At 41.6% G+C, this 26,674-nt stretch overlaps 3 protein-coding genes across 3 annotated transcripts in view; 2 read left to right on the top strand and 1 right to left on the bottom strand.

Annotated features, from left to right (window-relative positions):
* per1b (period circadian clock 1b) overlaps positions 1-26,674 on the bottom strand; it is a gene marked incomplete at its 3' end in the record, with an annotated part of 402,390 nt that overhangs the window by 223,977 nt on the left and 151,739 nt on the right. The gene's annotated exons all lie outside the window — the stretch shown is intronic.
* Positions 485-12,326, top strand: LOC311001818 (calpain-5). The gene is made up of 13 exons (XM_083992987.1): positions 485-902; positions 3,638-3,828; positions 6,834-6,965; positions 7,055-7,266; positions 8,054-8,246; positions 8,603-8,811; positions 9,210-9,287; positions 9,428-9,884; positions 9,959-10,081; positions 10,815-11,011; positions 11,561-11,679; positions 11,868-12,004; positions 12,100-12,326. Exons 2-13 carry the CDS (start codon positions 3,664-3,666, stop codon positions 12,274-12,276), a joined length of 2,199 nt encoding a protein of 732 aa, XP_083849113.1. The 5' UTR covers positions 485-902; positions 3,638-3,663; the 3' UTR covers positions 12,277-12,326.
* LOC311001822 (transmembrane protein 272-like) lies at positions 13,603-18,263 on the top strand. The gene is made up of 5 exons (XM_083992993.1): positions 13,603-13,660; positions 15,362-15,449; positions 15,588-15,638; positions 15,718-15,924; positions 17,632-18,263. The coding sequence occupies exons 2-5, from the start codon at positions 15,386-15,388 to the stop codon at positions 17,838-17,840; spliced, it is 531 nt and encodes a 176-aa protein (XP_083849119.1). The 5' UTR covers positions 13,603-13,660; positions 15,362-15,385; the 3' UTR covers positions 17,841-18,263.

Genomic DNA, 26,674 nt, shown 5'->3' with positions numbered 1-26,674 from the left:
TGTGCTGTCACCAACCAGAGGAGCGGCAGCTGTAAGTAATATGGAAAACACGTTTGTTTATGTTCTCCTGCCGCCTGCACAGAGGTGTCAGAGGATACACTGCTCATCCTAAGTGTCTGAAACTCAAGAGTATCTGCAGCAGTAAGTGTGGTAGTACTTTACTGATGTGTGTGTGTGTGTGTGTGTGTGACGTGTGTGTGTGTTTCTACGGCTGTTACCGTGGGTTATGTCACTTGGCGTGATGACTGTCTGTCTATTGTCTATGAGGAGGGAGATTAAGTTACACATGCAGGCGCTTGATCGGCTCCAGCAGTAGTGTCACCCTGCCCTGTCTGTCATGGCTGTTTGCACATGGATACACACACACACACCCACTGTTACGTATACAGACGCACACACATGCACATGATACACAGTCATAAGAGATGGTGTCAGGGATCCTGCGCTCTCACATCAAGTTTTGTCCTGCAGCATCACAGAGCTGCACGAGTGTCACCATCACTGTGCTTTTTTGTTCTATTTATTCATTTACATCACTCAGACATATTGTTTTATTGTTTTTGTTTTTTTTTAGATCCGGGTCCATTGAACTCAAACATTAAATGAGTTCTTGCTGGAAATGAAAGAAACACTCCTGACAGAGTCGGAGGAAAGAAGACGAAGACGAAGAAAGAGTTCTTGTAGAGGCGGTCAGTCGGCTTTCGACAGCCAAAGAAGAACAAGAGGAAGGAGCAGGCACAGACACATGCTGCCTATTTTTGGTTGCATAGCTGTCAACGAAAAAATTAAAATTCCCTGAAGGATTTCCTCAGTGACCAAACGAGGACATGACGCTGGAGCTCGACGAATAGATTCATCATCTGAGGGAATCGACGCGGATAAACATCTAATCCGACTTAAAGGTAAAACTCAACCACACAGAGGAGGTCTGTAATGATGGGATGTAATGATGCTATGGCTGAAATGTTATAAACTGTGACTCGACATTTATTTATTCAATGATGAGTGATAATGATTAAATGTTCCATTAAAAATGTAAACAAAAGGCTCATCTCACCACAAGCCCTGACAGGACAGAGCCTCGCCCGCCAGCTGAGGGCTAGATCACTCAGACTGATGACAGCTCTTTTAATACACACAAACACACACAGACACACACTAGACAGTGTCTATATACTGTTTTCTTATGCTGTCGAATGTTTCTAGATGAGTAAAACTTGCACAAGCAGGAGTAAAACTTTTATTAAATGATCATTAAGTCCTTGTTTTCTACTGAAGCTTGTTTCCATATGTTTTAATGATCATTTAGGAAACAAATCTTATTTTTCATGTACAAAAAATTTCATCTTTGATCGGATTTTTAAATGCAACAGACACTTAGATTGTCTTTTTACACACTGTGATACACAGTCAATATATTATTGTTAACTTGTAGTTAAATAGTTACAGAGTTTGAGGAATGTAAAGTCATAAAACCAGAAACAAATAACCAACTTTATGTTTTGTGAAGATGGATTTCCTGATTTCTGACACTGATAAAGACACATCGTACGACAGAAGCAATGAAAATCCTCCATTAGAAGAGGATCTCACATTGACATTAATTATAATAAGCAAAATCAATACATAAGAGAAAGTCATTAAAAAATACCAGAGGCTGTATTAGAGTACGATGGCAGCTCCAGTAACTGCTAATGATGTGATTAAAAAGGCATATTTGAACCTGCTGCACCAGGCTGTACACGGGGGAAGTCCATCCTCACTGTAACAGGAGCTGAACACACTCGCAGTGTTGGTGACGTTACGTAAAAGTAAACTAAAACACCAATTAACAGGTTATCTGGCGGGTTTAGGAAATACGTCTTTAAAACTGAGCAGTTATTTCATTTCATTTCATTTCATTTCATTTCATTTCATTTCATTTCATTTGTTCATTCCAATCCTGGGACTGGAAAGCAGCAGGGTGAAGTAACACCTCCCCCTTTCTTAAAATAAACGAAAAGTTTACATCAGATGACATGCCATCATAATTAACTGGTGTGTAGTTTAATATAGTATCACTAGGGTGAAATTCAGCAAAAAAATTACATTAATGCAGCAATACAAATTAAAAAATATTCTTAGGGAATTATAAAGGGAATTCAATTTCCCTCGGGATATAAATAAAGCTGAATGTGTACTCTTCACCACCATTTTTTTGACATTAATATTGTTAAGTTTACTAAAGTAAAAGCTGTGAATACTGCAGGACGTGATTGTGTGACGGTCTCAGTCATGAGTCATGATTGATTAATAATATATTGTAAATGTGTGTTTACTTTGCGTGTTTCCTGCAGTTTGTGTCACGGCATCAACCTGATACAAGAAAACAAACCTCACTGATAATTGATAACACTGACCCACGCGGTATCTGCAAACCCAAGCACACACACACACACACACACACACACACACACACACACACACACACACACACACACACACACACACACACACACACACACACACACACACACACACACACACACACACACACACACTGCACCTGGCATACTATCAGTGACGCAGAATCACACACCAGTTGATATCTACACACACAGGCCAACACACACACACAGACACACACATGCACACAGCTGACTTAGGGTCCTGGGCAGGTCATATCACTGATGACTAAAACGGTAGCATTACCTTACTGCTGTCCTCACCCTATCCCTTCTCCCAACCACACACACACACACACACACACACACACACACACACACACACACACACACACACACACACACACACACATATATACACACACACACTGACCCCACATGACCTCCAGCTTCCTCTGCTGCAAGAAAATACACAACCCAGATGGCCAATACATTCACACAAAAACCAGAAGTCAGTGTCTATGATATCAGTAAAGGTAATATTTAAAACGGCAAACAAACTCAGATTAATCTACAGGGAAAAAATAAGTTTGCAGAGGAAGTGAAATTTTGACCACATCTCAATAGTTATAATAATAAATAAATGAATAAAGAACCAATCTATAATGTCTATATGTACATGCTATTAGTGATATGAGGGTTTTCTCAGCTTCCTCTACAAACCACACCATCATATCTTATCTAAAGAACTTAAATATCTGCTGATAAACAGAGTAAACACATAAAGTCAGGGTTTAATTTTAATTATAGACACAAAAAACTGTTTATACAGAGTATTATTCAGTATATGTCCTTTATTATCTTTGCACTTTTGGGGACTTTCATGTGATAAATAGGGCAACAAGCTGATTACCACATGGGATTAAATGCTGTCTTCTTAAATTAAAGAGTGGCGCGCAGTGACCTTTTCACCTGTTGGGACGTCTCACATTACCTTAGGTTTTTAAAGGCACAAAGTGTGTAACCTCTTTAACTAAACAACAAAGCAGTGTAATAAATGCAATGAGTTTTTATAGACTGTTTTTGATTTTTAATAGAAGTCTGCTAAACGTGCTGTCAGTGTAACTCTGCACCGCCTCGGTGGAGCGCGGCTCAGTGGCTCAGATTTCTCACACTTGCCCCCTGCAGTTATTTTTCCTTTTCCATAAATCCATCACATTTCCCTTCCTCCCTTCCTCCTTTCCTCCATCCAGGCCTCTCCTGTCTGTCCAGCTATAGGATGCCCGAACGAGTGCGCGACTTCCAGGGTCAGAGCTTCCACAGGCTGCGGCGGGACTGCCTGCGTCGTGGCGCCCTCTTCAAGGACCCCCTGTTCCCCACCACCGCCCAGTCCCTGTTTTATAAGAGGGAGCCCCCGTCGGGACTGACCTGGAAGAGGCCGAGGGTGAGTAGTGTGAGGTGTGTGGGATGAAGGATGGAGGAAAATTCATGTTGACGGCTCGTTCAGAACCACTACGGAGAGTTTTTAAACATCTGAGTGGGGCGTGTGGCTCCGCGTGTTACATTTACATCAGATTGGGTTAATTAAAGCACCTTCTATTATAGGTAAGGCGTCAGCCAGTGAAACCTAAGCACGCGGGGAGCAAATGGTGTGTGCTGCTATATTGGTGTGTGTGTGTGTGTATGTGTGTGGACAGTCGAGCAAAGGAAAAGTAGCAACCAGTTTAAATAGCCCAGGTGTTTTTAGCCCGCAGTGTTGAGGTGGGTGTAGCATGTGTATAAGTGTAAGTGTTTATTGTGGCTACATGGAGCCTAGTAGTGTTTAATGGGAGTCTAATGCACTAGAATAAACACAATGAAATCAGAGATTAAAGCCAAGAACAAATTATTTACTGACAGGCTATAAGTAACAGTACAAGGACTTTTAAGGGAGCGGATCAAGTGCGTGTGAACAGAATTATCATTGTGTTGTAGAGGATAGGGTTTTATTTTTGTAGAATAGATTAAGAAAGGATATCTTTTAATGTCTTTTTGATCCTGACCTGATTTAATCTGGTCATTGTTTCATCTTGGTAAGATATTAGATATTAAAATAAACTATTTCCCCAGATCTGTAATTAAAACAAATCTGTGTTCAGTGGAGTGAATTCAAGACTTAAGACCTCTTTAATACCAAATAAAACAAACTTAAATACCCTTTTCTCAGTCTTGCTGCATGGTTAAAGAATGATGGAAAACCATTAAGGACATAAAGGGTGATTCTTAATTCTTAATTAATTAGTACATAAATTAATCAACATTAATATCATGTTTTTTTCCCCACAATCTCCAGCTGTATGTAAACAATACCTTGTTTATGAATAAATAAACATGATGTGGACACACATGGGTGGAAGACAATTAATAGTTTGTTTAATTAACTGTAAAAAAAACCCCCTTCCTTCTTTACCTTCCATTGGCTTTTTTTTTTTAGGATTCTGAATTTAATACTTTTAACTAATTTTCAACACAATGAATTCACCAATTAATTTATATTTATACTTAAAATCTGATTTATTTATACAGATGAGACACAGAGTTGGTTCAGTGTGAGCTCTGAGGTGTCAGAGTGTGAAACTAAACGAGTCATTAATCTGCTGATTCAGGCTGGAGGAGAGAGGGTTAATGGTATTGTGTTCCTAATGCTCCACTTAGGTATGTGAAGAGTGTGTATCAGCAGGGAGCTGGGTGAAAGCATGACATCTGTTGCCTCACAGACACACACATACACACATGTAACAATGTAAAACACACTATTACTTCCTATTTTGCTGTCATAGCAGCGCAGGTCACAGTCTGGACGCCTCACCTGCTCATCTGTGCTGGTTATGAACCCGGTCTTAGAGAGAAGGTTCAGATCTGCTCTAGAGTTGCATTTAATGAGGTTACGACCACCGGGTGTGTATCTTTCTGCGCGTGTGTATATGTGTGTGTGGGTGTGTGTGTCCGGCAGCACTTCTACTGTTACCTGACCCTGTCCAAACTGAGATCAACAGGTCCACGCAGACAGGATCAGTCTCCTCAGCAGTGCTCTGACACTCTGAATCAGCTCACAGGCCTCATAAAACACTGTGACGCTAACGGCTGCACCCATTAATCACACGGCTTAGCCCACATTATGTTACTGCCAGTGCATTTAGAGCTGCTCTACGATCAATATTTTATATTAAAGGTGGATCAAGTGACCACTGATAATAATCTGTAGCTCCCCTCAGCCCATTGTTTTGATTTTTTACCTGAAACTTCACTCTCTGCTCTCATGTGTTTGTTGCATCAGGGAGAGGATGTAAATTAACTGCGCACTATGAACCCAACACAGACTCAGCCCCATTCCTCATCCACACCCCTAACCCTTAAAACAGAGTGGCAAATATTATCCTATAAAATGAGACACCTCTGCTATACTATTACACATCATCCTCATCATTTGCAGCATAATTCATTCATATCAGATGAGTGGTTCAAAAGTTCAGCTCTTTCTCTGCTGCTAGAGGAACTGCAAGATGCAAGATTTTGACCTTAATTAAACAACTTCAGAGTAATTGTGATGGTTAAATGACTTGTTACAGGGAGAATGGAGGCTCTCTGCCTTCCACCTGGCATCTCTTGGCCAAAAACCAACCATGCGAGTTCAGCGCCTCCTGTCAGATCTCATCTGGTCAGAAACATGGACTGCTTTATGACACTACGACACAATATATTTATATTGGTTATAAAAGTGTCTCGTATCACATTATGTCAATTTTGTCTTTATAGTTATTTTGATATTATTATTTAGTGGTCGACTCGCCCAGCATTTCCTAGTTTCAGTTTTCCCGGATGCTGCCTGGCGGGTCATGAGAATAACGCCGCCAGATCGCTAGTTGGCATTGTTTACGGTCGGAACTACGATGGTATCTGATCGTCTTCGAACCTCCGACTTTCGTTCTTGATTAAACATTCTTGGCAAATGTTTTCACTTTCGTCCGTCTTGCGCTGAATTTCACTATGCACACGGAGGCTCATGGGAAATGTAGCGTGAAAACACTTCGCTTTCCGAAACTACTTGTAGTCACTTTAACTTTACCTACCTCTGTAGACGTCGCTCCACAGAGTGCCTTCTCACCGGCTTCGTTGAAAACGAATGCACATGGCCAGGGAGGGGAGGGAGGAAACAAAACAGCTGACCAAAACAGCGTCCAACTTGCATTGTTACATTTTTCAGACATCATGATAAAAATTTTGAACTATTATACAAATCAGCCAACAAAACAAACAGTCATATTAGCAGCCGTTTGAAACCCCACTCATCCAGAAAGAGAATCGGGATACAGAAAGAGAGGAGCCTAAAAGGTGAACAGGCCAGAGTTTGCAACTTCTAGTGAACATTTGGTAACATATTCTTCTCTCTTTCTGCTGATCTTCTTCTAGGAAATATGTAAGGACCCTCGTCTGTTCGTCGATGGCATCAGCACTCGTGACCTGCACCAAGGCAGTCTGGGTAACTGCTGGATGATGGCTGCCATTTCCTGCCTCGCCTCCGAGCCGTCTCTGTGGAAGAGGGTTGAGTATCTGTAACCTGGCTGTTGCTCTTTATTTCTTCCTCCGATTCCCTCTTCCTCCCTCATCTCCCACTCTCCTCCTCCTCCCAGGTCATCCCCGACCACGTGGAACAGGACTGGAACCCAAAACGCCCCGACCTGTACGCGGGGATCTTCCATTTCCGGTTCTGGCGCCTCGGCCGTTGGATGGATGTTGTCGTGGACGACCGGCTTCCGGTCAGCGGGGACGGCGTGCTGCTCTTCTGTCGCTCAGCTACACCCCGGGAGTTTTGGAGCGCCCTGCTGGAGAAAGCCTACGCCAAGTGAGTGGCAATGAAAAACCTGAGGTCGATATCTGATGTCGAGAGAGTAGAGTTTCTACCCTGACTCTACGACTCCCACTACAGCAATAATATTACCTCAGGACCTTAGAGATTCCTCTCCTGCTCTCGACCAGTCTGCTTTTTCCATCAAGTATTATAAGTAATTAACAGCTACAATCACAGATCACATCCTGACACAAGAGCTCATTCCCCCAAGAAATTACCTCCATATTGGATAAATCTACATCTCACATCTGAGATCCAGTGCTGCCTCAAGAAGAAGTGAGTGTGATCAAACAATTGAAAGCTGTGGTGGTTCGGGATAATCTTTTTTATTTGCCATAAAGAGAATGTTTTTGTAACCATAAAGGGATATTTCAACGTTTTAGCAAATTAGCCTATTGCCACAATGCAGGTCACAGCTTCTCCACGAGAGTGTTTTGGAGTTGTTGGATTGTGTATTTGATGAGTTTGATGAGGGACAGGGGACCTGTATCGTTCACCTCCATTGTGTTCACTGAGCAGCTCACGTCTCTGCCCCGCTGATCTCAAAACAAGATGCACCGATAATTAAAGGTAATGAACCTACTGCTATAGGGATTATGGCAATAGGCGAATTTGCCAAAATGGTGAACCATCCTTTTGACCACACCCACTAAAGGACGAGAATGAGGGTAAAAGTTCCTTATTCTTGAGGTCAAACACTTTTGGAGTGAGAGAAGGGAAGACAGACACAGATATGAATCAACCAGTTAATCAGTCTATCCATCTTTTGTCTTCCTTTAAGACTAAACGGCTGCTACGAGGCCCTGGAGGGAGGAAACACAGCAGAGGCTCTGATCGACTTCACCGGCGGCGTCTCGGAGCCTCTCAGCCTGGACCGCGAGGCCCTCACCCTGCACAGCGACCACAGGAGGATGCTCTTCCAGACGTTAACCAAGGCCCACGACTGCAAAGCCCTCATCACCTGCTCCATACGGGTCAGGGTTTTTTTTATCTAGAGAGTATTTGTGTTTTAGAAAATGAACCGGCTCTCCTCTTCCTTCCCCTCTCAATTCATGTATCTATTGTACAGTATATGCACTATATTGTTTGTTTTTCCTTTAATGCGTTGGTTTTATGTTTTTTGTTTGTTTCATTTAGTTTTTTTTCTCCTTTTTTCATTTTTTTCCTATAAAAATCAAAAATTGTATTGGTTTCTATAACTAACTTGATTTTGTCTTATCAGGCCTGTTTCATCTTTGACTCTCTGGCTGCCAATAAAAGTTCTAAATAAAAAGAAAATTGAAAATGAACAGGCTGAAATAATAAGTTCTGTGTCCTTTACGTTTCGCAGCCAGCCGAGGGTGAGACAGTGGAGTCGGTGTTGGACTGCGGCCTGGTCCGCGGTCACGCTTACGGGATCACAGCGGTGAGGAAGGTGAGGCCGGGGGAGAGGTCGCCGCTGACGACGACGACAACGATGGGCGGGGCATCCAAACTCCTCATGGTGCGCATGAGGAACCCATGGGGGACCACGGACTGGACGGGCGCCTGGAGTCAGAGGTGAGGCCACTTTACTGACTCCATCTGCCACATGTGTGACTGCTGAGTACATCATCACGCTTTTGCAGGAGCTCAGGGAATTAAATCTCTGCTGACATTTAACAGTGTCAGGATTTTTTTTTTACAACGTTTTACAGCGCCACTGCAACATTTTTTGGACAATGTCTGACATTTTTTACAATAGTTTTGGAATTACTCCGTTAGAGGACATCTGCCGTTTGCATTACGAAATGCTGAGAAACTCTTAAAATGGCCAAAACGGACCAATAAAGGTTTCCAGAAGTTGAACTTGCACTTTTCATATGTCGTTTCCATAGTGTTGGACGTTACAGCTTTGCTTTTTTAAATTTATTTTTATTGCTGCCTTTGACTTTATTGGCCGTGCACGCCCCCTGCAGGTCGCAGCAGTGGCAGCAGATGAGTCGTGCAGAGAGGGAGAAGATGGGCCTCATTGTTCGAGACGTTGGGGAGTTCTGGTACATTAGTTTTTATTACCTGTATTTTAAAAGAAATCGGTAACAGTCACCTGGTCTCTTGCTCTGATTTATGTGCATATAACTTGTGTGTTTCTGATCCAGACTAACAGTTAAACTTGTGTCGGTTTCCTCTCGCTCAGGATGGATTTTCAGGATTTCTGTGGCTTCTTCACCGACGTGGTGGTGTGCCGGCTGGTGGAGAGAGCCCTGCTGTGGCCCAGCTGTCACTGGAGGGAGGCGCGCTGCTACGGGGAGTGGGCCCCGGCTCCTGCCACCCCAGGGTTGCCCCCCTCCTCCTCCTCGTCCTCCTCCTCCTCCACCGTCCTCCACGGCAGCTACGCGCTGACCCTGGGGAAGAGCAGCGGCAAACCCGGAGGGACCAAGCAGCAGCGGGGGAACAGGAAGGAGGCCAGGCTCGGGGAGAGTCAGCAGGAGGGACGGAGGAGAGGAAGGGGTGAGAGGGATAGGTCGGTGAAAAGGGCGATGAGGGAGGATGATGGTGCGGAGAAGAACGGGCGATGGGAGGCGCAGGTGGATAAGAGGAGTCGATGTGGAGGATGCTTTAACCACAGAGAGACCTTCCTGCACAATCCACAGGTAAAACTGAAGAGGGCGTCTTAACTTGACAGCAGGAAGTTTGAGCTTGAGCGTGACTTTTTCTCTCTGGATAGTTTATGTTTGCAGTGGGAGGCAAAGAGGAGGAGGTGCTGATCTGTCTGCAGCAGGAGGACAGGAGGATACAGAGGAAAGATGGAGGAGGAGAAAACCTCCCCATTGGCTTCGAGGTGCTGAAGGTGAGCAGCTCAAAAGGTCAGATATCACATTCCTACTGCTGTGGTCAAGACCACCGAACCTGAGACCAAGTCCAAGACCAAGACCAAGACCAGATCAATGAGAGACCATTTTCAAGACCATTACTGTATTCAATATCAGTACTCATGACAATCCTGTGGCTTGATATTTACATTATTCCTCAGAGAAAAAGAAAATGTGATTTTATATAAAATCTAAACCTGTGAACACAGCACCGAACCTGCTGAAGTTTTTCAGATGGTTACACAAGCAGACACTTTTATCGAACAATTTTAATTATTTTAAAGTTATTAAATTACATTACATAAACCAATGGCTCTCAAAGTGGGGTCCGGGGACCCTCGGGGGTCCTTGAGAGAGTTTAAGGGGGTCCCCAACTTTTTCTTGAAATTTTACCACTTTTTTTCTAGAATTTTTAAACTGTTTTTTTTTGGAGAAATTTTACCACTTTTTTCTAGAAATGTTTAAACGTTATTGGAGAAATTGTACCACGTTTTCCCGGTAATTTCCCTACAATATTTCCAAAAATTCACGCCATTGGCCCTAATTTGAATGTACATTTACAAAAAAAGTAATATTCTTCAGTCTCAGAACAAATATTTGTGTATGTCTGCTCTGGTGTTTGCCTTGTCCAAGACAAGACACAACCTTGAAAGTCTGTTCTCTCGACCGGTCTGGAGCATCACAACCCTACCTGCCGCTGCTGCTCCACAGGTGGAGGTGAACCGCTGCAGCCGGGTGCAGTGCGTGGTGGAGCAGGCGGCCAGCTCCGTCTACATGGACTCCCGCAGCGTCACGCTGAGGGCGACTCTGGCTCCGGGTCGCTACGTGGTGCTGCCCACCACCTTCCTGCCGGGCGCCACCGGACGCTTCCTGCTGCGACTCTTCTCCCATTCTCACGTCAGACTCAGGTGTGTGTGAAACGGATGTGCGAGGTTGATAACAGGTCACACTGTTGTCCCAGAATGCAAAACGTAAAGAACGGAGCTGTAACTGGCAGTGTGCAGTAAAATCAACGTATGTGAACACTGTACATACACTAACAGTTAAGATGATTATGTAAAATGCTGTATACTTGTGTTGTATTTGTTTTTTTTGTAGAAGGGAATCGAATGATATTTTGATCAGCATAGAACATGTATTTTTTAAATATTTTATACTCACGCTTGATGCATGCATGATTCTTACAATGTTGGTATATCTTACAGTAAAAGTGAAATCAACAAAAAACTTGAATGATAATGGCGCAAAACAGAAAAAAATATGTATTAAAAGGGGAAAATAAAAAGAAAAGAAGTCCCCACATACAGACACACAAAATTCTGGGTGATCTTATTAAACACTGACGAATTAAACTGTGAACTAATCTTCAGGATGCAGAAGTAGCTGATCTCAGATTTTAACTTCCTTTTTTCTTTCTACTTTTTTTTTTTAACCTTGTGACATTTCCTGTCACGTAGGGAGCTGAGGGAGGATTTGCCGCTTCCCTCTGTGTTCCAGTGTTTTCTACCTCAGCCCACGGTGGTGACCACAGTCCACCTGCGCAGGGCGTCAGGACTCAGCCCCCCCAAACACACAGGTCAGTTGGCACAACATCTCCTGGTCTGTAGATCAGAACAGGGCAACAACGTTTCTATACAAAACTCATTCATGTACATTGGACGTTATAAATCTTCTGAGTTATTGTTAGTTTCTTCAGAGCTGTTAGTTGTGCTTGTTTTCTTGTCTCTCCATTGCACCGCCTGATGTTGCCTTGTCTGGTAGCAGCTCCAGATGTTTACGCCACAGTGCGATGTGAGAGCGACACCATCAGGACGCGCGTGTTCATAGAAGAAGGAAACCCTGAATTCAACCTCAGGACCATCTTCTACAGGAGAAACCCCGACACACACATCTCTATAGAGGTACACACACACATTCAGTGCCCTCACACACACATATTGATGATAGGCACACACTGTCGGCCCTCATCAGTGTGTGTGGTGTGTGTCGTGTGCAGCTGTGGAGCCGAGGCCTGCTGTGGGACTCTCTGCTCGGCGTCGCTCGACTCCAGACGTCCGAGTCCGAGAGGAGCCGGAGTCACGTCATCGACCTGCGCGGCGGTCAGTCCGCCTCGGGACACCGGGGTCGCGTCTACATTGAGACGTCCTCCAGCGTCTGCCTCACGGACTTGTGACAGCATCGTCCGGTCACCCCGGGAAACCACGCTGAGCCATGGCAACCACCGTCCTTCCCGGTGGAGACGCGCGTCCAACAGACTCATATTAAACAAAGGTGCAGATAAAATGTGAAGTTTCTGTTAATGTGAATCTGCTGGTCAGATGCACACGACCTCAGCAGTGAATCTGCTGCCAAAACTAGTTCTGTTGTGTGAAATTATTGTATTTATTAATTCATGTGTTGCTTATGTCACTTGTTTTTGCCATTATCTCTGCTGTTGATGCTTGATTGTAATGTAATGTACTTTGTCTAAATTATTAACTGTGTTTTTCACATTAATGTCGTTAGAAATATCCTTGTTGATGAACTTGATTTAATTTATTTGAGTTTAAATGAATAAATGAATAATAAAACTATATATTTAAGAAACACATACATTTTTGCCTTCAGCCTCCTTGAGATTTGTGGCATAAGGTTTTAATTTCTGCCTGTTTGTTTGCTCACTTCTGTTGGGCTCAGATAGTCTCATATCTAATCATGGAGGACTAGAAGCAGGTAAACTGGAAACCACTTTTTTTGTAAGTGTAAATAGCAAAAAAAAAAAAAAAAAAAGTTCATTAGAAGTAAAATGTTGTATTAGCCTTACCTTAAAATCACACTCACAAAGTAAAAAGACAATAAAAGAACCGGAATATATTCATGATCAAATCTAATTCATAAAATATTTAGCATTTTTAAAAGACACACTGTGACAGACTTATTTTTAACAACATTTCTGCAGCAGGAAAATGACATCACCTGCAATGAAGGCAGCTAAGTCCACAGCTTGTTTCAAAGCAAATATACAAACTCAAGATAAAAGCCCAGGAGCTATTCAAGTGTTATCTGACCTCATTTGACAGCATTTGTCTATCAGGAGCCTGGGCCTGTTACTGTGTTACTGTGAAGTGCTGCTGTTGGGAGCATCATGCTCTGACTCACCCGCCTTTACAGTCATACAGTATTGGCTGCTGCTTTATTTCACTCTTTCTACCTATGGCTTTATAATGTGGGGATGGACTTTTTGCATGATCCTAAAAAAGAAAATATTCATTATTTCCATGATTAAAAAAAAAAAAAAGTAGGCTATATATTATTTTATCATGTCAAAACTTTAAATAAGTTCAGACAAGATTGAGAATCATTACTCCAGTCATCCAAAGTCCTGTCATCAGGCCCACTGACCGTGCAGAAGCCTTTCCTGTCGTTACTCACCTTTCCAACCGGCTGACCGCGTGAACGCCCCCGTCCCTCCCTCTCTCTCCCTGTGGACGCGCGCTCCCGAGAGGTGGAGGCTCGGCATCCCGCAGGGCGCGGCTGACAGCAGCTCAGGCAGCGGCTGGAGACACGGTGAAGGAAAGGTGAGCTACTTTTTTTTTTGATTTGTTGTTTTTTTAATCGACGCTTTCTTGTGCTAAACAGGACGACGCGCGCGCCTGTGAACCCATTATCGGACAGCCTGTTGACTCAGTTGACTCGCTGCGGGTGAAGTTTATCTGCTGCTGCAGGTTTGTTCGGCATGTGACTCGGCTGGAGCTGAACTTGGTCCTGCCTGTGTGTATTGTTGAATTTCTCATGTATTTATCTGTTATTGCTGTTGAGTCGTCACAAACTTCTAAAAAAACTACTTCATACTGGGACAAATCACCGCGTTTGAGTGTTTTTGTGACAATAGTAACGCACAGGTCGACTCTTGTTGTCGCCGCTGCGGTGTTGTAATGTTGGTCAGACTGGCTTTAGGGAATGCAGTCAAACCTCTCAATCCGTCATGTTACTGTGAATTCACTCCAGTGTGAACAGGAATGAGCTGGTTAAAGTTCCCTCAGTGTGTTGTGATTAGATTTTCTATTCATAAATAAATCGGACAGGATCAGATAAGACCACTCATCCCTCACTGGGGGAATTTTACAAATAGAAACTGCATGTGGGAGGACCTGACCTGACCCATGACTTAATCAAATTGTAAGTTCCCTAATGAGCAACCACATACTGATCATACTGTATGTGTCACGGCTGGTCCTTGAACGCACCACTTGTTCAGCTTATGTTTAATGCAAATAAGATTTAAATATAGGACAGGTCTTGTAATGTAATTACCTAAAGTGTTGACTCCAACAATTCCAACTATCCAGGTTGTAGAAACAGCTGTATGACTTCCCATGATGCTCTGGGGGGAGCTGTTGATTAGGCCATGTGTCCCACTCCTCAGGGCCCTGACTGCAAACTGAGGAAAGAAAGAGGCATTGTGGGTCTAATGGGAAATGCAGTATGCAAAAGGGCGATCCAGTTGCATGGTGGGAGTTGTGTGATTCAGCGTTTCGGTTGTCTCTCTATCTGGACGTCTGCTGCTTTTTGACCCCTCCTGTCACATCTGTCTCCGGTGGGTTCCCAGACTACATGGAGTTGACGGTAATTGGTGCAGTTCCCCTTTAAAACACTGAGTTGATCACAGGACCTGCACATGTGTTCCTGTTTTTCTCTGTTTTTATGATCATGATCAGTCATGATCTCTCAGAACTTTAATTTTCTCATGAGAGAAAACAGCCAAATATTGTTTGAAGGTTGACGAGTGAGAACAGAGAAGGTAAAGATGTCTAGTTTCCTGATTTTGCCTTGAATGTGCATCATGGCTGCAACTAAAAGCTCCTGTTTGTTACCGGTTACTCTGTTGATTATTGTTTTAATTAATCAGTGGATTGTTTAGTGTATGAGGTATGGTAAAATACTTAAAATTTCAAGTTATTATTCAGATTTTCAAACGCCTATCCATAAAATACAGATTCTCTGTTAACTGTAACATATCACAAAGACAACAGCAGATCCTGACGTTTCAAATACAAATTCTTGCTTGAAAAATGACACAAAGTAATTTATTTGTTATCAAGATAGGCGCTGATTAAGTATGGTTGATTAATTCATGAGTAGTTTCAGTTGTAAAATTGATAAAGTGATCAACAAAGAAAGAAAAAGTAAGAACTTGTGTATTTTCAGACCTTTGTTTTCCTCTCATCTTCTGGTTTGTAAAGATCATCATAATCTCAGATCTGTCTCCTCCTCTGCAGGTCGGAGCCCTCATCACCGCTACAATGTCCAGCACCGGGCTTCTTCAACACATCCGTCGCCCTCCTCAACTCCCAAAGCCGATGCTGGGTGAGAGCTGATGGTCACACACACTCACACACACACACACTCACACACTCGTGCCTCAGTTTGATTCATGTCAGGTTCAGAGAAGAGTTTTAAAGTGTCTGTTCTTTCAAATTAAATCTATATTTCCTGTTCTTTCAGGATGTTCAAAGGTGTTTCTGTGTATCCTGCCGTCGGCGCAGATTGCACTCGGTGAGTGGATCATGCACATGATTAGTGGTGTTTGTTTCATTTCTTCAAAACACTGACAGATCCCTCCTGTGTCCAACAGGGTCAGTGTATCTGAATGAGTGTCCACGGCAGCCCTACATCCCCATCTATCTGATCGTGGTGGGGGTGTTCGGCCTGGTGCTGGCCCTGCTCTCCTGCCTGCCCTGCGCCCAGGAGCCTGAAGATGGCACCACCAACCCGCTCAGTCAAGTCTGCATAACGTGGAACTCGCTGACGTCGTTCTTCCTCTTCTGCTGGTTCATAGCCGGTGAGTGGAGACAGACGACACACAATAAAACATGTTTACAGTCTGGGACAAAAACGGTTTCACTCTCTGCGGCTCATTTCATCCCGTGTGACGACTGTACCGGGGTGAACTTTCATCTGTGTGTTGCTGCTTTTAGTGAGGATCATTCACACAGTCACAGTCAGGTGAGTGTGTTTGAGCCACAAACAGGTGAACACACCTGCTCCTCCTCTTGGCCTGCTCTCTTCAAAACCCTGAGTGACATCACTGAGGCGACATCCATCTTTATTTACAGTCTGTGGTTAAACTGGACGAGTTTCTAAAACCAAAGGCAGCTGAATATCAAACTGAAACGAAATCATAGCAGGAGATCAACATGGTTTTAAAGCTGAAAACAGTAGATTGTAAAGGTTTTTAATAAGATAAGATAAAAAACCTCCTGTCTCTTTAATGTAATGATGCATTGGAAGAAATCCTGATGAAAGAAAAACTAATTGTCCATGATTTCTTCCTTTATTTTATTTTTCATACCATTTAGTACTCCAGCAGGAGAATCAACACACTGTAGTGACATGAAACAGCCACTAGATGTCCACCTATTGTTTCCCAATAGCCTCCCACTCTGTTTTACAGTTATACCAACCTAATACAAATACATGTTAGGTGAGTATAAAGAAGTGTCTCTAGTCGCAGTGAGACCAGCTGAAAAAATAGCTCTGGTCTAACTCAAATTATATGTTGACACTTTATTTGAGTTTTATTTGGAGACATACACAGACAGAAGCAGCTTTCTTCTCTGACCTGCTGCCGTTACATTGTGTGCATTATATTTCATAATTACAATCACTTCTATCGACTTTGGTTTAAATTGTGTGAATTAATTGACACTGTGTGTACTAAAAACAAGCACAAACCTCCTCCACACCTTTGTTAGTCAGGTTCTTCATTGCTGCACTGACGCTGAAGGAAAGTTTCTCCTCAACTAGAATCACCTCCTCGTTCTGACTGGTCTCATGTTACTTCCCTGTTCATCCACGGTCATATTAAAATATGAACCATTAATATGCAGTTTAGTCAGAATTTATGTGTGATATCTTCAGTAATGGCTTAAAAGTCTTATCTGAAGTCACACTGACCTTGACCTTTGACCTCTGGTCACCAGAATCTACTCAGCTGTCCCTGATCCCTGGTGATTTTTTTTTATTTTAACAAATTTGAAAGAAAAGGGGGACATAGTATGGAAAAATCACTTTTTGAAGGCTCTTATATATTACCGGCCCCCAAAATGTGATAATTGACAAATCTGTAATTTTCAGGCTCTCGAGGTTGAAAACTATGTGGTTTTACAAGCTGTTCCCTTGGTTGTCTGACAATGATGTCATTTAGTGTTCGAATTTGCATAATAGGCCTACCACCCCTACCTGTGAGTACCGGTACCAGTAGAAGGGGCGGGGTGAGCAGTAGCTCATTTGCATTTAAAGGGACAGACACTGAAACCAGCCGTTCTGAACAGGGCTGTTTTGAGTGGATGAAAAGAGCTGTGATGTTTGATCCTTGAGTTATTTTGACCGAAGCATCTCACAAACATGTCTTTAAGACACCTGGGAACTATTTAAATTTGAGGAAAATGGTTATAATATGTCTCCTTTAAGGTGTTACAGAGATGTCACATCTGTCCAAAGTCATATTTCGTGAGGTCACTGTAACTTTGACGTTTTTTTTTCCTAGGGAACGTGTGGATCTATTCTATCTACGCGCCCAACTACGACAAAAACACGACAGACCCGGATTCGTACTGCAACAGGACACTCTACCTGTTTGCCTTCTGGACCACCACCCTGGTCTACATCCTCCTGGCTCTGTTCCTGTTCGGAGGCTGCTGCGTCCTCCTCTGCTTCTTCCTGTGTGGCCGGGCCGACCCCGACGACAACATCTAGAGACGTGGACTCGGACACGAGGAGGAGCCAGCATGGATTCTGTGGCGCTGTACTTGAACACATCACGTCTGCTGCCGCCACCTTGAGCAGTGGGAAACACATCAGAGCGCTCTTTATTAAACACACAATGTGCAGCGCAAGACTAACATGTGTCATTTTAACACCGACCTTGTATTGTAGTGGCACAGCTCCAACGAATCCATGCTAGATTTGAAGATGAGATAGATTTATTCTGTTTGTAAGAAACATGTGAAATGTATAGTTTACACGTTGAGCCAGAGACTGAGCTCACACCTGATTCAGAGTACAGCTGTTGCTACTTTATTTACATTATTTCATAATGTTTATTAATAGGTTTGTTAAATACGGACACAATGAGACACAAATTCATGTTACACTGATTGTTATTTATAGCAAATATTTGCAAAATCATAGCCGTCCACAACCAGATACAGTACTGACTAATAAATCTGACACTGTTGCCTTATACTAATGTATATCAGAGCTTTAATGATGTACATAGAAAGAATACTAAGTCTGACTTTTACATATTTATTCCATCCAAGTACCAGCCCTTTTCTTCCTTTAGAAGTTATAAGTGCCAAATCAAGTGGAAAGATGAATTAACTTGTCCTGAAATATAAGACCTAATATAAAACTCAACAAAGCCAAAATTCATGACAAGATCACCAAGAGAGAGTATGGTAGCGGGGAGCGGTGTGTAATTCAAATTTGGTAAACTTGATTATTTTAGATTGATGAATCTCAAACTGTGTGTTGTGCAAATTAAGACAAATAAATGTTGAAAAAAATCAAGGTAAAAGTTTGACTTCAAATTTTCTCCCCAGGAACTGTTGTAGTTGAGAGGAAATGTGAATGTTGAGATTGATTGACTAACGCTATGACTTAGAAGGAGGAAGAAAAAGAAGTGGTCAGATCTCACACATCAATGATAAGTAGGTGAATGTATATTTGTTAGAGAGGACAGTTATGGGTAAGCTTCTGCTTTTTTTTGGATCACAAACTTGGGGTGGGTATTGCCAAGGACCTCATGATACGATACGCATCACGATACTTGAGTCACGATACGATATTGCGATATCCAAATTTTGCGATATATTGCGATATTCTACAATATTCTACATAGTTCACTGAAAAATGTAAAAGGCATTATGCATCTTAAAATCCGAGTTGTATGTACGTCAGTTGATAGTGATAATTTATGGGACAAACTGAGTCAAAACAATGTAATTCAAATTATCCATGCCATTTTATACAAGTGCAAGTTACAACAACATATTTGCATGTACACACTGTCTGAGGTAGCAGTACAGTGACACCTCGCGGAGCAGAGGTGTGGAAGTCGTACTGGATTTACGTCTGAAACGCGATTTATTATTTGAAAAAATATCGATATTGGGGGGCATTGAGTGGAGCAGGAGGTTAAGCAGGCGCCACATGTAGAGGCTACAGTCCTCAATCCCCCCTCTCTCTGTCTCTCTAAACTATACTATCAATAAAGGCACCAAAAGCCAAAAAAACAAAAACAAACAATATTTAAATATTTAATATATCAATATCGTATCGCGATATAAAGTATCACGATATATTGCCATATCAGTATTTTTGCCATAGACTGTAAAAAGAATGGACGTAGTGTCCGTGACGTCACCCATTGGTTTTGGGGAGTCTGTTTTGTGCCGCTCCTACGGGGATTAGAACCGCGCCATGTTGGATTCTACTTGCCATATTTGGAGCGGTGCGGCCGTTGGCCGGCCGAGAGCCCGCCCACTGGCCTCGTAGCAGCGGTCGCCGGACCTGTCACTCAACGGGTCTGCGCCCTGATTGGCCAGAACTTTAACCCTAATAATAGTAAAATGGTAGAGTTTTAAAAAAATTCACCCCCCTCAGAGTGTGTGCGGGGGTAGAAACTATCGATTGAGACCAAAAAAATAAAATGTACCAGGCTGTAAATATGTTTTTTTAAGCTGTAAAATCGGCTATTTTAACATGGGGCTCGATTGGAGTTGCTCCCTTCTGGAGCCAGCCCCCAGCGACAGCCGGGGGGATTGCAGCTTTTTGAATGCGGAAGTGAGCTTCACTTCTAAGACCGACAACTGCCCCCTTGATTTTTGCCCACCCCACAATTCCAACTATCCAGGTTGTAGAAACTGTGTGACCTCCCATGATGCTTTGGGGGGAGCTGGTGAAGAGACCGACTCTTGTCAATATGGAAATATGCAGATAGGTGATCCAGATGCATTGTGGGGAATGTGTGATTCAGTGTTTTGGGTGCCAGTGTCTCTGCTACAGTACTTTGTTCTGCTGCTGTTGTTATTTTTGTTTAGTTTTTTATGGCTGTGTGTCAGTCTGTAGAAACAGCTGTATGACTTCCCATGATGCTCTGCTGCTTTGTTTTTGACCACTGCTGCCATATACGTCTTCTGTGGGTTCCCTAACTTCACAGAGTTGATGGCAATTGGTGCAGTTCACCACACAGAGTTGGTCACATCACCAGCTTGCACAGTGTGTTCCTGTTTCTCTGTGGTTTCATTGAAGCGCATTCATTGTCTCTCAGTAGCTTCAGTTTCTCATGAGAAGAAACAACCATCGTTGGTTTAAAGCTGAAGAGTGAGAGCATGTTATACATGTAGTGCATTTACTTCTTAGAGATTCAGTGTTTTATCACTTGCAGCTGCAATGGGTTGTTCGAACAGATTCTCAGTTGACTATATAATATAATATATAATATGACAAAGACAACAGCAGCTCCTGACATCTCAGATGCAAAGTCTTGCAAAATGATTAATTTGTCGTCACTCTCATGGCCTTATCCTCTTATCTTGAATTCCATGTATTATATATATTAGGTTGTATATTTCAGGACAAGTTAATTAATCTTCCCACTGGATTTCAGTGGTTTCTAATCTTTCTAAACATTATCTGAAGGTGAAGAACACTAATGACAAAATCTAGCATGAAATGTAGTTGTATGCACAAGATGTATGATGATAGCTTTGGCACTGGGAACTTGTGATTGCCAAGTTTCACAATTTTCCAACCTAGAGACTAAACATTTGTCAAAATGTATTTATTTAGATCAGTTACTTGGATTGGACAAATAGGTTATGTAGGTCTCAATTGTATTGTATTGTTTCTATGTACATTATCAAAGCTCTGAGGCAATCAAAAAAAAAAAAGCCATGCACTATTCCTGTTTGGCACAACGACAAAGAAAAGCATTTTATAATTAGTGTTTACTTTCCTGGCTCCAAACGGTTGGATTACATCAATAAAATCTGAATAATGACAAAGAAGTGCTTCTCTGACTACTATCATTACAAGTCTGTTTTTATGTGTGATAAAAACAGGCAATAACATAATAAATGATGATAGATAATACAGATGGATGAATGGATATCAAACATCTTTTGCAAACTGAAACTGAAAACTGAAAAAGATCCTTGAAACATTACAGAACATTTTATTTATTTATTATTTCACAATTTTGTGCATCAAAACCAGGAATTCTGAAAGATGACACTCTAAAGCATTTCAACATTACCGGTTTTCTTTATTTTCTTATTTAAAGCAGAAGTAAGTGATCTGGTCGTTTTTGCTAATGCTGCGTTCCAGGCAGGCTTTTGAAACCGTAAGGTACAGCTTCAAGTCACGACTTACGACTTTGTAGCATTCCAGGCAACCCACAACTCGCGTTTCTCCGTCCTGTTGCCTGTGAAAGTCACTATAACGGCCACTCGTAATTTCTGACCCGTGAGCTCGCACCAGATTGAACTGGTACAACTTCACAGGTCGGAAAAACACAAGTTACGGGTTGCCCTGAACGCACCATAACGTCTTGTCAGCCGACGGAGTTAGCAGCCCCCGCCCTCGTCATGCATCTATTGGTTCTCGTCCCTACGTCACCACATTCAGGCGCATCCCTTGGCTGCACACACAGCCCTTCATGCCGTTCTCTCTCCTCATTGGATAAAAATTGTAGGATACAAAAAAAGTTTTCTCCTCGGCTCAGAGCAGAGCAGAGGGACTGAGAGACCCGTGTTTCGGTCCAAACACTCTATGAAAGTGATTGCTGTCGGAAGATATAACTATTTAAGACTTATATTAACACAAAAATATTGCTTACTTCTGCTTTAACTAGTGAATATAAACACAAAAATCAGAGATCATCAATATGTATTTACACACAGTATTTGGCCAGTATGGTTCAGCATGAACTGGTATTTGACATTTCCTCGATGTCTCACTTTCCCAGGCCAGAATTATGTGTTGATGAAAAAGGTTGACACACTAGGCATACTGACATGTCAGCTTCACTCTCCTCTTTAAGTCCATCCACACCAAAGCACTGGTGAACCTCGCTCACAAATCCTGCTCACAGTCCAACTCACAGATCACATTACCAGTCAAGATCTCTTTAAAAACGCATAACTTTACATAAAGCCAAAAAACATTAGCCATTGGTAATATCTTGAGGTCATTTTATATAATACACAGCAATTTAAAATTACGTAGATTTACTTTTAAAATAGTAAGGAAACATCATATTATATTTTACATTTTACAATTATGATATTTCTGTGTTAAAAGATTGATCAGTCATCAATACACTACTACAGTTTAAGTTTAAGTTTTTTTTTTTTTTTTTTTTACATTTTAGAAATAATAAACAAATAACAATAAGTAGGGTTTTGTATTTTGTATAGTGTATGTAAATGATAATATTTCTGTGTCAAGATCATTATGTATTCATCAATCACCATTATCACCACCATCACAATCGAAATCATCAGGATCATAATCACCACGATCAGAATCACCATGATCACAATCACCAGGATCAGAATCACCAGGATCACAATCACAATCACCAGGATCACAATCACAATCACCAGGATCACAATCACCATGATCACAATCACAATCACCAGGATCACAATCACAATCACAAGGATCACAATAACAATTATTATGATGACAATCAAAACATGGTCCAATACTGGGGCGTGGTCTGATGTGACCCCCCCGCAAGGGTCTTCGTTCACCAGCATCATCAAGCTGTTGTTGCCTACAACAGTACATGAAGATAAAGAGGAGCCATAAAGGGACGTAGCTCAAGCTGTTAGTCCAGAAGGCAACCTTGTAGAGTTTGTTGCAGTAGGAACTGATGTGTGTTGTGTTCTTGTGGTACTTGGCCTTATACACAATATAGATCAACAAATTACCTGTAGAAAGCAAAGAAACACAAGAAAATAGAACAACACTGTTTGAGACAGAGGCTGTTTTACCAACAATAAACAAACCAAAGATTTGGCACTGACACTATCAGAGTGGAGATGGTATTGGTATAATGCTGATACTGGACTGAAGTGAAACCGACTGTATAAACTCCTAATATATCAGTACCAATGCTCAAACTTCAAATGGCTCAACTTGAATTATAGAGTGGCATACTCCAACATGACACCTTTTGTTGACGGTGCAAAAGACAGGCAGAAAACAAGAGAACATACTGCATTATACAGCGATAACATTTAGTGTGATAAGAAAAATAAAACCTTTGTTTGTGACTATTTGATAAGAGTTTTTTTTATTCCACAAAGGAGAGCAATTTGTGGTGTAAGAAATCCCACTGACCTCCCCCAATAATTTGTGTTCAGTTCCTTACCAGCAATGAACAATGAGAAGAAGAGGACAAACAGGCAGCACAAGTTCTTGCTGCAGTTTGAACACCACAGAAGCAGTAAGAATACCACCACCACATGGATTGGAAAGACAGGCTGTGGCTGACATTTTGAGCCATGCATTATTCCTGTTTGGCACAAAGACAAAGAAAAGCATTTTATAATTAGTGTTTACTTTCCTGGCTCCAAACGGTTGGATTACATAAATAAAATCTGAATAATGACAAAGAAGTGCTTCTCTGACTTACCTACTACCATTACAACTAAGAGCATGATGATTAATGTCACACTACTCGACACTGAGGAAGACACAATATATTCATATTCACATATTGCAAATACAATATAATCAGCAGCAGAAGTTGTTTTTAGTTAAGATCCACTATGATCACATGTCTCACCTATCACACTGGAGTATCTACTGGTGGGTTGGGCTCTGTCACTCTCCGGCATTGTTTCCAGCGATAAATCAAACCCACTGAGAATGATAATTTCATAATTTAAATAACTTGATGATTTGCTTACAAGTATCTTATCTTATACACCAAGCAATTAACAAAAACAATAATCAGCAGAGTAAGCTATTAGTAGTTGCAGCTATGATCTCAATAAATGAATTAACATTAAAACATCTGAATAATGCACTACATCCGAATCTGTTTAACAGAAAATATCACAATATAATTACATATTCAGATAGATCTTTACCTTTTCTGCTCTCACTCTTCAGCTTTAAACCAACAGTCGACGTTTCCTCTCATGAGAAACTGAAGCTTGTGAGAGTTCATGAGTGCACTTAAATAAAACCACAGAAACAGGAAACAGGAACACACTACTGTACATGCTCGTACGTAGGCTATATACATTCATACATGATCAACTCAGTGTTATGAGTATTGTAAACACATCATCTGCTTTTAAATTTTTTTGGTTTATTTTGTTGGTTTAATTGTAGATTTATTTTGTTACTTTTAGTCGACCTAGGTGATATTCAGTATCCCAGTAGGTACTACATCAATTTGAAGATTAAATGTAAATCAATCCAGTGCCATTTCAGAATAAAAATCATACATGGGTAAAAAAAAAAGGAGTAATGGGCACCAAAATAAAGATTTTGCTTAGGGCCCCATGGAGGCTTGGGCCGGCCCTGGCGTAGGCCTACAGTGTGTTCTTGGTTTTCTGTGGTTTCATTAAACAACGGCGCTGTAAAAATGCCACGCGTTTCCTTGTAATATACGGTATTGTGTATACGTTGGTGTGTGCGCCCGCTGCTACTCCGCTCTGTCTCTGAACTACGGCAACAGGAGGAATTACTCACTCAGCTTGATATCATTGACTATTTGAATTTGTTTCTAGATATTGAGTTACCGGTAATTGTGACTTTTGTAAATATTGCTGCTATTCTGAAACATGCACAGTAGCAGTCACAGTAGTCATTTCTTGGTTTTGTCACATATAGATGTGTAGCCTATGTGGCAGGTCGAGTGTTGCTCCACCCCACCCAATCAGCATCACTGGTGCTTGATTACGCATTGGTGCCACCTGTTCAACGACTGAACTAGTGTGCTCCCCTTGGGCGCACTCTGTCTCTTGGCGTTCACCTGGCAGGGCTCTGTTTGGCGTGCTCCGGTTGCTTGATGTGTTTGGCGTGCTTAGTTTGTGTGCTCATTGTGTGACAGCTGCTGTGATTTTGCTACTTTCAGTATTATTGGCCGTGCTGGTTTGGTGCAGTGAAAGTGTGGAGTGTGGCGTCCACTCTCTGTTGTCACCGCAGACTGCGACTGGTGACTGGGGTGCTTAAGCTCTCTTCGTTCGGGTAAGCGTGCTCATTTTATTAACCTCTGTTGGCTGTAGTAGCCAAAGCTGTTTGCTCTCTGCTCTCTGTCCTGCTGTAGCTGTTGAAGCCACAGTGGTTCCTCCGTTTCTCCTCCTGCGCTCTGCACTGCACAGCTCAGTGACGTGCGCCACAGCGGCTATCCAAACGTAAACCATCCACGGCCTCCAGCCCTGGTGCGATCAAAACAGATATTACATTTTCAAATTAACCCCATATATATATATATATATATATATATATATATATATATATATATTAAAAAAATATATATATATATTAAAAATATATATATATATATATATATATATATATATATATATATATATATATATATTAAAAAAAAAAATATATATATATATATATATATATATATATATATATATATTAAAAAAAATATATATATATATTTCTATATTTCTTTGGGGTTAATTTGAAAATGTAATATCTGTTTTAATTTATCTGTTTTGATTTAGTTCAACATAGCTGTTGGGTTTGTGTTTGGGGTTATTAATATGCCTGCTGCCCCCCACCCACAGCTGAATTTTGTCTTGTTTCATTATTACTTTTCTTAATAATTAATTTGTTTTCTGTATAATTGTCTTTGGGTTTAGATATTCAGTTATTTGTAATCAGTTCTGTTGGTGTGTGTGTGAGTGTTGTGTGCGTGTGGGTGTGTTTTAATATAGGCTTCTGTTTTTAAATTATGATTATCTGAACAACCCAAACTGAGTGTCTTGCCACCACAGTAGTATAATTTTGTTTTCTTTGTGTTTCCAGGACAGGAGCTGGTGCAGCGTGCGGCAGCCTTCCCCTGGTGGTGGTTCCTTTCTCACTCCCTCCTTAATTTTGGTGTAGCACGTGGTGATTCGGTTTGTAGTAATTTTCTTTCTTTTGTAGTTTGAGTTGGTTTAGCCTGACCGCCTCGCAAAGGCCTAGCCCTATACCTGTTTTGTTTATTTTCTACTGTGATTATTGTGGTTTTTGATTTGACACTCAGTTGGATTTTGCTGAGACCTCTGCGGGCTCTTTTAACTTTGATAATTTACTGCAAATAAATACATTTTAATACTTTTTTTGGAAGTCCGTCTCTTGTTCTCTATAAATTGTGCAACAAATCTGTGTGACCTCTTGTTGGCCAAAGTACAGGGCCAAGGGTGTATTTCCTGGGGTGCAATTCCCCAGGTGGCGTTGTTGAGCAACTTTCCCCTCTCTCCCCTCTTCGCCACACCTACTTCTATTTTGCACTTGCACTCACATGATTTTTTCCCCCCTGTAAGCCATGTTAATGTGCA

This window comes from Trachurus trachurus (genome assembly GCF_905171665.1).
Source record: "Trachurus trachurus genome assembly, chromosome: 18".
In the NCBI taxonomy this organism is placed as follows: domain Eukaryota; kingdom Metazoa; phylum Chordata; class Actinopteri; order Carangiformes; family Carangidae; genus Trachurus; species Trachurus trachurus.
The sequence above is the reverse complement of the archived record's forward strand: the minus strand, read 5'-3'. Positions and strand labels throughout refer to the sequence as shown.

Bases quoted from the DNA above. Each gene is read 5' to 3' on its own strand.
- LOC311001818 (XM_083992987.1), top strand. From the start codon at position 3,664: ATGCCCGAACGAGTGCGCGACTTCCAGGGTCAGAGCTTCCACAGGCTG. The intron at 9,885-9,958 runs GTAAAACTGAAG...CTCTCTGGATAG, and splicing joins CCTTCCTGCACAATCCACAG to TTTATGTTTGCAGTGGGAGG. The intron at 11,012-11,560 runs GTGTGTGTGAAA...CCTGTCACGTAG, and splicing joins CATTCTCACGTCAGACTCAG to GGAGCTGAGGGAGGATTTGC.
- LOC311001822 (XM_083992993.1), top strand. From the start codon at position 15,386: ATGTCCAGCACCGGGCTTCTTCAACACATCCGTCGCCCTCCTCAACTC. The intron at 15,450-15,587 runs GTGAGAGCTGAT...CTGTTCTTTCAG, and splicing joins ACTCCCAAAGCCGATGCTGG to GATGTTCAAAGGTGTTTCTG. The intron at 15,639-15,717 runs GTGAGTGGATCA...TGTGTCCAACAG, and splicing joins GTCGGCGCAGATTGCACTCG to GGTCAGTGTATCTGAATGAG.